This window comes from Perca fluviatilis, chromosome 22, assembly GCF_010015445.1.
Source record: "Perca fluviatilis chromosome 22, GENO_Pfluv_1.0, whole genome shotgun sequence".
Taxonomy (NCBI): Eukaryota; Metazoa; Chordata; class Actinopteri; order Perciformes; family Percidae; genus Perca; species Perca fluviatilis.
The window spans coordinates 15037341-15049811 of NC_053133.1; the positions used below are offsets into that span (position 1 = coordinate 15037341).

General features: G+C 40.7%; 1 protein-coding gene across 3 annotated transcripts; it reads right to left on the reverse strand.

The window, feature by feature from the left end:
• Nucleotides 1-7819: 7819 nt before the first annotated feature.
• Nucleotides 7820-12436, reverse strand: xkr9 (XK, Kell blood group complex subunit-related family, member 9). 3 transcript variants are annotated; one of them, XM_039789476.1, is made up of 5 exons: nt 12068-12436; nt 11205-11575; nt 10129-10587; nt 9167-9381; nt 7820-9091 (listed from the first exon to the last, which is right to left on the reverse strand). In XM_039789476.1, exons 3-5 carry the CDS (start codon nt 10443-10445, stop codon nt 8463-8465), a joined length of 1161 nt encoding a protein of 386 aa, XP_039645410.1. In that variant the 5' UTR covers nt 10446-10587; nt 11205-11575; nt 12068-12436; the 3' UTR covers nt 7820-8462. The 3 variants fall into 3 exon arrangements, with proteins under 3 accessions (XP_039645410.1, XP_039645411.1, XP_039645409.1); XM_039789477.1 differs by having other exon boundaries at nt 10129-10262; nt 11205-12436; XM_039789475.1 differs by having other exon boundaries at nt 11205-12436.
• Between the last annotated feature and the right edge of the window lie 35 nt (nt 12437-12471).

Below are 12471 nucleotides of genomic sequence, written 5' to 3' on the forward strand. Positions count from 1 at the left end.
TGAATTTCGACCAAGTTCTCCTTAAAACAGCACTTGTATCATTTCCACTTTGCCGGTCAACTTTCACCCAGCATCACCTCTGACCGCACTCCTCTATCGGAAACCTTCATAATCTTTCCACAGATTTCTCCAACAACATAAACTCTCAAACATGTTTGGCGCAAATTATAGTGTGCGATCCCTCTGGCATGGGCTGCATACAAAATAAACTGCCTCTAATTGTGATGCTCTGACCATCTTCCCCTGACTGTTGTTTAGCTTGGCTGCTGCCTGGGGCTTTGTGGTTTCAAACACGAATAGCTCAGTCAGTGTGAGAGGGAGAACACATTATTATTCCCGCTGCCCGCTACACTGCACATGCTAATAAGGGAGGACCACTGGGATGTTTAAAAAAAAAAAAAAAACAGGGGAGACGGTGATGTCATCAGTGTGCTTTATCTGAGTTGGGATCTGAGGGGGGTGTAGTTTCCTCTGTTAGAGACTCTGGGGCCCAGGAGTGAACCCGTGGCTTTGCCAGGGAGCCTGTTTAAGGAGATTACTCAGTCACCACACCTTTGTTTCATTATGGGCCAGGGTGAAAGGCCGTGCACTGTGGACATCCCAACGAGATGCCATACTGACAGCTTTTTGACACTCAGATCAACGTGGACAGACATCAGCATTCATCTGAGCCCAGATCTATATTTCTGTCTTCAAGGACGCAGGAAGATTATTATTTTATACCCCTGTGAATATGTGAAAAACAAACGCGACAGTTTCACCCTCATAGGCAAGAGTTTCCTTGATGGCAAACTTGCCTGTGAGAGGACTTAGTTAATCATCTGAGTTCTGCTTAATTTTCAATCAATCATCAAATGTTTGATCACAGACTATATGGCATTGTTAGTGCAACATATTATTAGTTACACACCATTAACTGTCCATGGCAGGCTCCTAAAATCAGATAAAACTAAAGACTACCTCATACAGTACATTGGTGGTCATTCAGTGTAAGGGATCAGATCCAATGTACTGAACAAATTACGATTACAAAGATGAGAAAGACACATTTTGAAAGAAGTGGGATAACCTCTTAGGAATTGTTGCAAACCCACAATTGAATTAAGTCATTTCCTCATGGTATGGGAAAGAGATGTTTGAAGTCCTTGGTTTCCTCACTCTGTATTCTCAATATTTTAGAGGTATGAAGTAATGACCTTAATCATGTCTAGGCTACAAGCAGCGGCAAAACGCAATGCATATTTGGTCATAATATGTGTTTTACTACATAGAAATATGTCATAAAAATGTATGATTGCTGTAAAAAGAGCTTTTAAAATTTGCATTTACAACAAAATGGAGCCCAAAAAATGAACATTCAAACCGCAGTGCACTCTGGTTATGTAGTTAGCTACTGCACTATAGCTTTGTATTGCTGCCAATGTCTGCATTAACTACATTCTGGTTTGTTAATCTGCACTCTGCCACAGAAAGACAGCCAACTAGACAGCTAATGCGAGAAAGCTAGATCACATTTAAGCTAGTTGGTGAAATAGCCCCCTACGGCATGCTAGGGGTGAGAGTCACCAGAGGCCTCATGATACAATATCATCACGATACTTATGTCACTATACGATATTATGGTGATTTTAAACATATTTCAATATTCTGCGATATTGCAATGTATTACCTTCTTTCTTGTCTCGCTTTGCCAGACCATCCACACACTGTGGAGCGGAGGAGTGTCTGGCTACTCCACATTGCATTCCGGGATGGGAGAAAAACCTGCTCTGGTTTATTGTAATTTCTTAAAACCAATCACAATCGTCATGGGCGGCACTAAGCTCCACACAGAGCCGCTGCAATATAGTCGTGCGACAGAAAACTCAGATTGGACAGATAGTCTAGTTAGCTGTCTCAATTTAACATGCAGAGATCTGAGGAGCATTCAACAATAGTCCTCATAAATCCACTGAAATTAAAATTCCAACACAAAGAAAGCGGAAGGAAACGGAAAATACATGCTTCCGGCAGAATGTCCTGCAGCACCGGAGCAATCCCGGAAGTGGAATGTTAAGGAAATAGACTACCTTCTTTCCAACTTCAAATTTTTCCCAATTTCAAATTTTGTCCCTAAAAGGAAACTTTGTCAACATCTGTTTTATCTAAAAAGATACATTTCTCTATTTGTTCATCTCACTTCAATTGTATTGCTGCAAAACGGGATTGTCAAGCAGACAAACTGACCAACACATATGTAATAATAGATCGATACTTGAAGTCTGTGTATCGATACAGTATTGCCACAGAAAATATCGCAATACTATGCGATTTTTCCCCCACCCCTACTGCATGCCTTAGCTAAAGCTAAAACTGAATTTACATACTGTTATTGTCAATATGAGCTGTAAATAATTAAGATAATGATTATTTCCTAAACAAAGATAAAAAAGCAAAAAGACCACATTGATAGGCAGTTTGCTAATCAGCCTAAAAACCTTCTTCTAAGCGTCACTGCTTTACTGATCTCTGCATTAAGGGAAAATTTGGGATGAACTTTACACGTATTTCCCATGGCAGTAGAGGTGTGAGGGTGACAGTCTGAGACTTAGGCTGATCCTGGTGGGCGGGGGGAGTTCCACAGAGTATTTCAACAACACAGAGCCTGATTTTATTGCCCTGATAAAACGTTCTTCAGGGTAATCGTGACAGGCAGTTGCCCCTTTTCATGCCCACACTGCAACAGCACCGCAAGAGACCGGCGAGAAAATCACACATCCCATTTCTCACACCGGCCTGTCCCTCTTACTCTGGCCCAAAATGCGTTTTATGGACATTTCCCCCCTGTTCGCTGCAGATGGGTTAAATATTACATCAAAGCGTCTTTAATGTTTCACAGTACCTCTCATATTTCTCCTCAGTATCGAGTTCAAAACTGGTGCAGGCTGCATTTTTACAGTAGATTTAATGGATCAATGTCCATAATCACATTAGCACTGGCTTAACATATAACAAATTTCACCGTACCAGCATCAAAGACCTGACCTCTTGTTATAATCAGGCATAGCATCTTTTCCTCCACTCAAGATCTATGAGCCTTCTGATACTGGGAGAAACAGAAAATTGTCAAGGGGGTGATAAGCTGTAGTGTACGCAGCTCAGAGAGGAGCTGTATGAGAGAAAAACGTTTGTCTCCCGTAGTCACACAGTCACAGATGCTTTGTGTGCCTTCTTACGTTTTTTATGGATCATGCTGATAATCCTCTCCTCAGCTCTTGTTCAGCAGAGAATCTGTGGCCAAATAAAATATATTTTTCTTATAAAACCTCAAAGTACAAGAAACTCTCATTCTTAAAAGCAGAGGGCAGAGGAAGGTGGTCCAACTGAGAGGTGCACATTTTTGTGAAAGAAAAAGAAAGCATGATGTATGATGTCTGAGTAAGAAATATTGCGACAGTCTTCACTCAGTACTTCCTGTACAAGGCCAACAGGCTATCAATGAATAATACAGATTAACAAAAAATTCTAACAGACAAACTGCAGACAAACTAGAATTGATGGCTTCCACTGAGCCACTCAGGGAACAGGCCATGACGTAAAAGGAAAAACATGTCGGGTTCCCCCGGCCAGGTTAATCAAGACAAGCTTCCCCTGCGAAAAGACGAGTGTGTGTGTGTGTGTGTGTGTGTGTGTGTGTGTGTGTGTGTGTGTGTGTGTGTGTGTGTGTGTGTGTGTGTGTGTGTGTGTGTGTGTGTGTGTGTGTGTGTGTGTGTGTGTGTGTGTGTGTGTGTGTGTGTGTTTGTGTTTGTGTGATTGCAGCCCGGTACTTTTCATGTGTATGTATGTGTGAACCCATTTCTCATTCATAATATGCAATCTTATTTTATGGCTGATTGTATTTGCCATACATAGGCTGTATGCATGAGGTCTTTGCCCATATCCTCCACCCAGCACAGCATAAATAAACAGGAACACTCTATAATCCATCATTCTGTGTGCTGTGGGAGCGTGCCCAACACAAACATGGCTTCTGTTTTCTATCTGTGTGTATGTCCGTGTGAGTGAGACTGTGTGTGAGGGCTAGGATGGGTAGGACTTTTACGTTAGTGCTCAGTCCATGACTGTGAAACATAAACCGGCTGCACTAAATGAGGATTATACAAATGAGCTTCCTCTTTGCTCTTTGTTTCGGTGTCCCAATGCCTGGACAAGTCGCAGAGTACACACACTTTGTTTTATTTACTCCAATTCTTTGAAGTCCTTTTAAGAGTTTGAGAAGGGCTATGCAATATGTTGAGATGGCATGTTGGTAAGAAACTGGCTTAAAATGTATTTATTTTATATTAGTTAGCCATGTGAATTCATTTGGCAGATGAAATCATCATTTACAGTATGTGAAATAACCATTTTACTTACTGGTAAATCCTAAACTGGATCCATGGACTGGCTTGGAAAATCTGAAATGTATTAAGTAGCCTACTGCACCTTTCTTCCTCAACAAGCATAGTTAAATTCCCAAATGGCACTAAACACCAACTGCCCCAATAGATCTGTTCTGGGGACAGCAGTGAGACTATGGTTGTTTCAGCCAACTCCCAAGTGTAGTGTGCGTGTTAGGGTAATAAAAATTTTAGAACCTTTTCAGGTCACAAAACTTGTGCATATTGGGTACATCTTTTCTGCCAGTTACCTGATCTTATCATATAGTTATTGTAAATGGAGTAAATGTCAATCTGTCAGTCAGACTCCCGGAGGATTAAATAGTTGGATCTTTTTCTAGCAAAAGATGAGAATAATGATCTTTGTGATATTTGTATCTATTGTATTGGTAAAACAGTTACACTCTAATACTGGACATCTTCACTATGTTGTTGGGGCTCTAAATTAACTAAAATCTTAAAAATGCATACATTAAATGTTAATTTCTGACATGATACATTTCTGTGTAAAGGAAAGAATACACTTCTATCATAGGGTCCCTTTAAAATCCCAGAGAATAAATATATATCCTACCTAAAGCTCATTCTCTCTATGATGAGTTACTATGGGTAATTGGTGCCTTATGCCAGATTATTGGTAACATCTGACCTCATCCACAATATTTTCTGAATAAGCCTAGATTGACTTCCCTGTTGCACTTCTACACCCACAGCTACTCTGGAGCAGAAATCCATATAGTAACAATGGTGGAGCTATTGTACCCAGCATAATGCACTTTACAATATCCTCATTCATTGCATGAGGACTTTATTTACAGAGCCCCCTTGGGTAACGCAATGCCATGCTCTGATCACACACCAGCCCACTGCATGTAATTATCCCCAGCCTGCTCTCCAATCTGTCACTGCCCAAACTCATTTGTAAGAGTGCATGTACAGTGATTAAAGAAACTTCTGTGCCATTGCAAAAAAAAAGGGGGCTTCTCACTCCCCTCCCGTCCTCCGCCTCCTCCACATTCGGGGGAATTCTCCAAGAACGAGGCGAAGCTGCCATGTCAGAGTGAGCCAGGCGGACGTGTACAGATCGCCAACATTGCTAATGCATCCGCGGCACTGGTGCAGCAGTCAAGTCATAATAATTAAAGACATACAACATCTCAGGACTTCATTAATCATGGTTTATATGGACTTTGAAGCTCTAATGAAAAACAGCCTGCCTCTCTGGGTTTATTGTGTCTGTACAAATTGTGGGGATGGCGTATGCCAGGAATGCCCCCCTCCTGACTGGCTGTTACAGGATGTGGTGATGGAAAACAAAAAGATAAGATTTGGTGAAAAGCTAGTGATGGTCATAGAGGGGTCAGTGGTCAAGGTTGTTTATGTAAACGCTGAGCGCTATTCAATCAGACAAAAGTGAGCTGTTGACAGTGAGAGCAGTGTGAGTTTACACATCTTTGTGTTTGCACATTTGTCCTCTTGCGTGCACACTCAGTGGTCAATGTTTTCTGTCCTTGGCTGAGCGAAATGAAGGCCTGTAGTGCTCTGGAGATTCATCTTGCAGTGTCACATATCATCATCTTTGATTTGCTATTAGTTTCTCAGATTCTCACCATGGTCTCCAGTCCTTTTGGAGGTGCATTACAGTGAGATCAGAGTGAGAGATTACTGGGTATTAAGCTCTCAGTGCCAGAAGTGGAAATTATAGAGAGGTTGTCAACGCCAGAGTTCTCTCTGCTTGTTTTCTCCCAGAGAGAGGGAGGTAATGCTTTACTCACCACGTTTCATCCAAATGGCTTGTGACTGGTCCCTGGCAGTGCTATCAGTGGTGAGTCACAGCCAAAAGTATGTGTAGCTCAACAAAAGCAAAGGAAGACAGAGAAGGACAGACTGCTTAGGACTCCAGCCCAGGACACATGCATCTTCTCCCAATAAAAGTCCCGTTGGCAGGTTTACATCGCATTAGTCCACTGAACCCAAGGAAATATACCGTGGAAGGGAGAGAGGGGAGCATCCATCATCTGATGAATGCAAAGGATGAAGTCATTTTATTTTCTCTCTAATGATGTGTCCTGCCTACAGGTGCAATAGTGCAATGTCCTCCTTCTGATTCCAAAGGTAAGCTTGGGATTCTATCCTTATAATTAGTCAACATTAACATATAGCAAATAGCCAATTCAAATAGCTTTGCTTACACTAAATACACACAATGAATAAGAGTTAGAGTCTGTCCACTGCAGATCCACAGTAAAACTGAAATCTGTGTGGCAACTACTTGGCAGTGATTCATTTCCTCTCCAACACAAGTTCCTCACTTAAATTTGTCATTTTATGGAGTGCTTCTGACAGAGCACAACTGACAGATGAAAGTTAAAGTGGCCCCTTGGAGTAAACAAGTCAAAAAGCTCTGAGTTTGGCTGAATTAAAGGAAGAGAGGGAGGCGGCAGGAAAGCCTGCGTTTATTTGAGAGCCAACAAGCATGGTGCTCTCTAGACCCTGCGGTTTGTCAGCGTTCCTCCCAGGTGAGCTCACACTGGGCCGGAACACCTCCCCCCCCCCTTGCACTGGCCAGGAAGAAACAGCATCCTAAGATCTCCAGCTGGACTCACACAATATTTTAGCTGGTAGTCAAAACAAAATTAGCCATGGTTTGTTATTTCTAGTTAGCTCATCCATGACTCCTGTGTTCGACATTTCTGACGAGAGGGAAATGTTTAGTTGCCACCTTTGAGTTTCTAGGGATTAGGATGATGAGCTGGTATTTATAGTTTAATTTGAGGTCAGTGAGAGGATGTTGGTGGTTTAAGAGCAGGGGAAACTGCATTCAAGCCTGTGCCTTTTGAGCTTTAAATTCTGCTGGATTGCCATTGAGAGAAGAGCTATAATCTGTCCCAGATCTTGTTAACCTGTACCTGGTCCTGCACTTTAATTCATTTGTGGGGATCAATTAAGCATTTTGTTATTATTTTTCATTTTCATTAAGTTACAGAGACATTCTGGGGAGAAAAAATAGGTGAAACGAGGCAGAAAAAGAGCATGAATATGAGGTTGGGTTCCGTTTTGTTAACATGAGTTCAGCAGTATACCTAACCTAGAAAAGTTAACCTAGACAATAACGCCACCTTGTGTTTAACACGCATGTTACAGCCTTAAAGAAAGAATCTCTCAACACCAACCAAATAGTATTGTAATTATTGTGTCTTTATACATCACATACATATGTATATTTAATACAGAAATTAGAGCAACCGGGGCGCCTGGGTAGCTCACCTGGTTGAGCGTGCGCCCCATGTACAGAGGATCAGTCCTTGACGCAGCGGCCGCGGATTCGATTCCGACCTGTGGCCCTTTGCTGCATGTCATTCCCCCTCTCTCCCCTTTCAAGACTTCTCAGCTATCTTAACAAATAAAGGCCTAAAAATGCCCCAAAAATAATCTTAAAAAAAATAAAAATAAAAGAAATTAGAGAAACCAAATTATTTTTATCATAATATAATTTCTAGATTTCATTACAATGAATGAATGAATGAATGAAGGTTTATTCGGTTACTAAACATAAAACATAATATAAGTACAGCAAGTTCATTACAAACAAGGGTGGTAACCGAAAAGGTGTAGGCTGAAGCCATAGCTTATCTCAATAGACAAATCTGTCTCAATAGCAGCGATGTATAATATCCAAGGAGATAATGCCAGCTGTTAATTAGGATTAGCAAATAAATTACTTTTTATAGATATAACAATAAATATGTAATTCATCAAGTTTATTACAACAAGAATAAATAAAATGTAATTCATACACTCAACTATGATGCACTGAATTGCTTCACCAGCCATTTGTATCTGTGATGAAGAGGCAAACTTTTCTCAGAATATGGTAACATAACTGCATGATAAGGCACAGTATGGTAAGATAGAAGCAGTAAGAATGGCGAGCACAATATCTAGGCCTAGATGACGTCACATCTCTCTGTACAGGCTTTTTCCTCGTTAAATACAATGTACAGCAATCTTTTTCTCTGCACCCCCATAACCAGAAATAGATTATCAAGGCTGTAAAAAGTTCCTTATTCTCCTTGTGGTCTCTGTTTCATTCTCCAGGCCGTCCACCTCATCAGCCTCTCGCCACTTCTCTCTGGGATGCAGGAGGAGGTAGTACAGCACGAGACACACTAGCCCCAGCACTGAACCTCCAAAGATTAAACCACCGACTGTCAGCAAAAACGTGGCTGTCTGTAACTCTGGTTTCAACAAAGCTAGCAGTGAAGGAGCTATAATATTTGTAATAGCATAGAACAAGTAGTAGATGATCATCGCTACTTTGGTGTCCTGTCCTTTGACGTTGAAAAAGGTGAATGTGAGGATGACTCCAATGACTGCTCGGTACAGAAGCTCAAGTTTACCGGATGAGCAGAAGTTGGTCTGGAGCATGTGCGTCCAGATTGTAGCCAGAAACCAGACGATGGTGAGGGCTATTGTGCTATAGGGGCTCAGTATGAGGAGGAGGGCATAGCTGAGGATGTGGCTGGTGATGGTGCAGAGTTTGTAGAGGAGGTAGATTGCTGTGGGGAGGCCAGAGGGCATCTCACTGACGTGGGGAAGGGATCTGCGCAGGCAGCGGCGATAGTCAACCAGGGCCCAGGCAATGTTAAAGAAGGAGAACGCCATAGAGAAATCTGAAAGAAATTAACAGATTCTATAAATAATGATACAAATAATTCATAAATATGTAACTTTCTGCCCCTACTTACACTGAATGAGTGAGCACTCATTCTGGCCCATCACTATGTATAGTTGCAGAAGGAGTTGGGGAACACTCTCCAAGAAAGCCTCAAGCAGCTTGAGCATGCTCAGATCTGTCGCCAGGCAAAACAGATTTTGGTGCACATCTCTTCTCTGTTCCTCTGTATAGGAATGTGATGTTGTCCAAACCACTGTGAAGCCTTCCCTTAGCAGGTGATAATACCTAGCAACAGGTGTAAACACAATGACAACAAAGTCAGACTTGTGCTTGCCACCATACAATAAATTTGTCAGTATTAATCTTTTGCTGCTGCAAAGACAATGATGCACATCCTACAGTACACTACAGCTGAAATGTGGTTAATCCAGTTTGCACACTCCATGATACCAGGCCATTGTGCACGATAATGATAACTCACGTTTTGAGTCACAACATGCAGGCACTGATCATGCAGGCTGCATGAGCAGCTCATGTTATTTTGCAGATATAATGCGGTGCCCTTCCCAGGTAAAAAAAAAAAAAAGTGGAATAATGTATTAGAAATATATTTTAGGTATACTAAAGTTTACATTTTTGTGCTTAATTTAGAGTATATTTACCATGTCCTTTAAAATTAATTAATTATACTAATTCTTCAATTCCTAAAATGTTATTTCAGTGTAAAAAGTGAACTTAATTGCAAATATGTATAGTAGTTGTAATGGAAAGTTTACTTTTTTCAAGTATTTTCTTATAGACTAGTATGCTTTATTAGACTAGTATTTATTATAAGTGTTCTTTAATTTCACTTCATTAAAAGTGTTTTTAAGTATACTTAAAAAAGGTGCACTTTATTGTAAGTTCGTTTAAGCTGTATTTCAGTGTATTTTTAAAAAGTATACCAAATTGCAAATACTTATGGTTGTAATTTAGTGTAAATGAAGTGAAAAATGTAAGTGAAAATGTACATTTCAATTTTCCCAGTCATACCTGGTGAAGATGCCCATGCCAAATAGGTGCAGGACAGCAAGTCCACCTGTGGACGTGCCTGATATGTTTGGTCCTCCCACAGTGTTCACCAGAGGACCATTCATGTCGTCCCTGTACCAGGTGTAGCTGAAGATCTGTGTCACCAGCACCCCCGCCAGAACAAACACCAGAGTCAGTGCAGTCCACACAAAATGTTTCTCTTGATAATATTTCAGTGCCAGCCCGATGTCTGTCCAAATGTCCACCACGTACAAGAACAGTCCAGCAATGGTTAATAACCATCGCTGTTTAGTGTACTGAATGCTCAACGGAGGCATTTTGTCATCAGTTGAAAAGTTCAACCAAAGGTTTCACTCTGTGATAAATGTAGAAATGTGGTTGCTTTGAAGGTTCTGAAGAAAAGCTGCTGTGGACAGTTTTGTGTTGGACCCCAGACATTCAGGTGCCATTTTGGTCAATCTGTAAAAGCATTACAATTTGATCAAAACAATGAGTATCATGAAAAAGACCACAAAATATTTTCTCATGACAGTTTTGAAATGCAACGTGACAGCAGTCAGCTGCTGTATAACAGCTGGCCACAGTCTACTGCCCTTTGATCACTATCATAAACACTTTATTATGAGTGCCGATGAATGGCATACTTCATACAAATGTAATAGAAAAATAATTAATGACATTATCAGCAAGAATGATAAAATCATAAATGATGCTCATTCTGAACTCTTGTATAACATGTACTTTATCAACAACTTCTCACAGAATGACATTTCGAAAACCTATTAAGACCTGAATCACAGAACAACTACGTGTAAAGTCTCTTCACATCCTTTAGTTTCAATATCATTTTAAACTGTTTCATAAGACGCCATTGGTGACAAAGGAAAACAAATTCAGGATGGCACACTATTAAAATTACATTTATATTCTCTTCGCTTTAACCAAATCAAGCCATAGTTGAGTAAATGTATTGTATTTCCATAAAGATTCTTTACTAATTATTCCAAGCTCATCTAAAAATCCCAAATTCAATCACATTCTGTCTTAAATTAATGCATATTATCATCAATACTTACCAGTATTCTTTGCTCATGTTAGACGGCTGTGTACAGTCACAGAGGCAAACACTGCTGATTCACACTTCTCATTCCTTGAAACTTGTGATAGGCTCCACCCCAATGACAAACACTGTGAACTAAAGCCCTAAAAAGTACTTACATAATAGATTGTGTGTGTGTGTGTGTGTGTGTGTGTGTGTGTGTGTGTGTGTGTGTGTGTGTGTGTGTGTGTGTGTGTGTGTGTGTGTCTGGCTGACTGTTCACACTTTAACCTCACTGTTACAGCCTGTCATCATTAAAGGCATTTTTTGGATGACTTAAACATCTGCTAGCCAGTGACAGCCCAGACATATTTCTTCATATTTGTAACACCTTGCACAGGGTTTTTCCTGTAAAGTAAGCACATTTTTCTGAGATCAGGAATCCTGTAATACACTTCAGCCTTATTTGGTATGACCAGTAGTTTATGTTGGCTTTATTGTCAGTATACTTACTTTATGATTTTTTTCTACTTGTTCTACTGTTACCATTATCCCATAAGGCAAAGTTACATAGTCTCGCTTTACATCTAAATTTCTATATGCTGATCTTCCTCATGTGTATTAAATTAAAGATATAGAGATAGTTTAAAGGAACAGTTCAACATTTGGGAACCCACGGCCGCTGTGTTGAGGAGTAAACCTCTGAATATGGGCGCACGCTCTACCAAGTGAGCTACCCAGGTGCCCTAACTCATTGTCAACCTGAGGTTAACAGGCAACCAGCAGCCAAGAAGGAGCTTTGCACATCTCCCCCCCCCATCGGCTTTCGTACAGATTCAACAAACCAGATAACATGTCAATTAGTGAGCTTTAGAGGTGGTGGTATGTGGATTTTGTTACCTTTAGACAGAGCCAGGCCTGTTGTTCCCCCCTGTTTCCGGTCGTTATGCTAAGCTAAGCTAAGCTAACTATCTGCTGGCTGTTGCTTCATATGACTTCAACAGACAAATCTGAGAGTGGTATTGATTATCTCATCTAACTCTTGGCAAGAAAGTGTACAAGTGTATTCCCCAAAATTTTCCCCAACTATTGGTAACACTGCCTTGTTTAATCTACTATAATGTGTGTCAAATGTGAACACTTGTGTTCAGACCTTTTGAGACGGAATAAAAATAGCTTGGAACAGTAACTCCTTAAATGGGAATCACATGTCAGAGGTAAGAGAAAATACATCTATGGGCAATGTTTCTAATATGATACAGTCTTACTCCAAACCTCTAGGGAGCGATCGAGAGCCCCAGCTG

Bases quoted from the DNA above. Each gene is read 5' to 3' on its own strand.
- xkr9 (XM_039789476.1), bottom strand. From the start codon at position 10,445: ATGCCTCCGTTGAGCATTCAGTACACTAAACAGCGATGGTTATTAACC. The intron at 9,382-10,128 runs GTATGACTGGGA...ACCTGTTGCTAG, and splicing joins GGCATGGGCATCTTCACCAG to GTATTATCACCTGCTAAGGG. The intron at 9,092-9,166 runs GTAAGTAGGGGC...AATTTCTTTCAG, and splicing joins TGAGTGCTCACTCATTCAGT to ATTTCTCTATGGCGTTCTCC.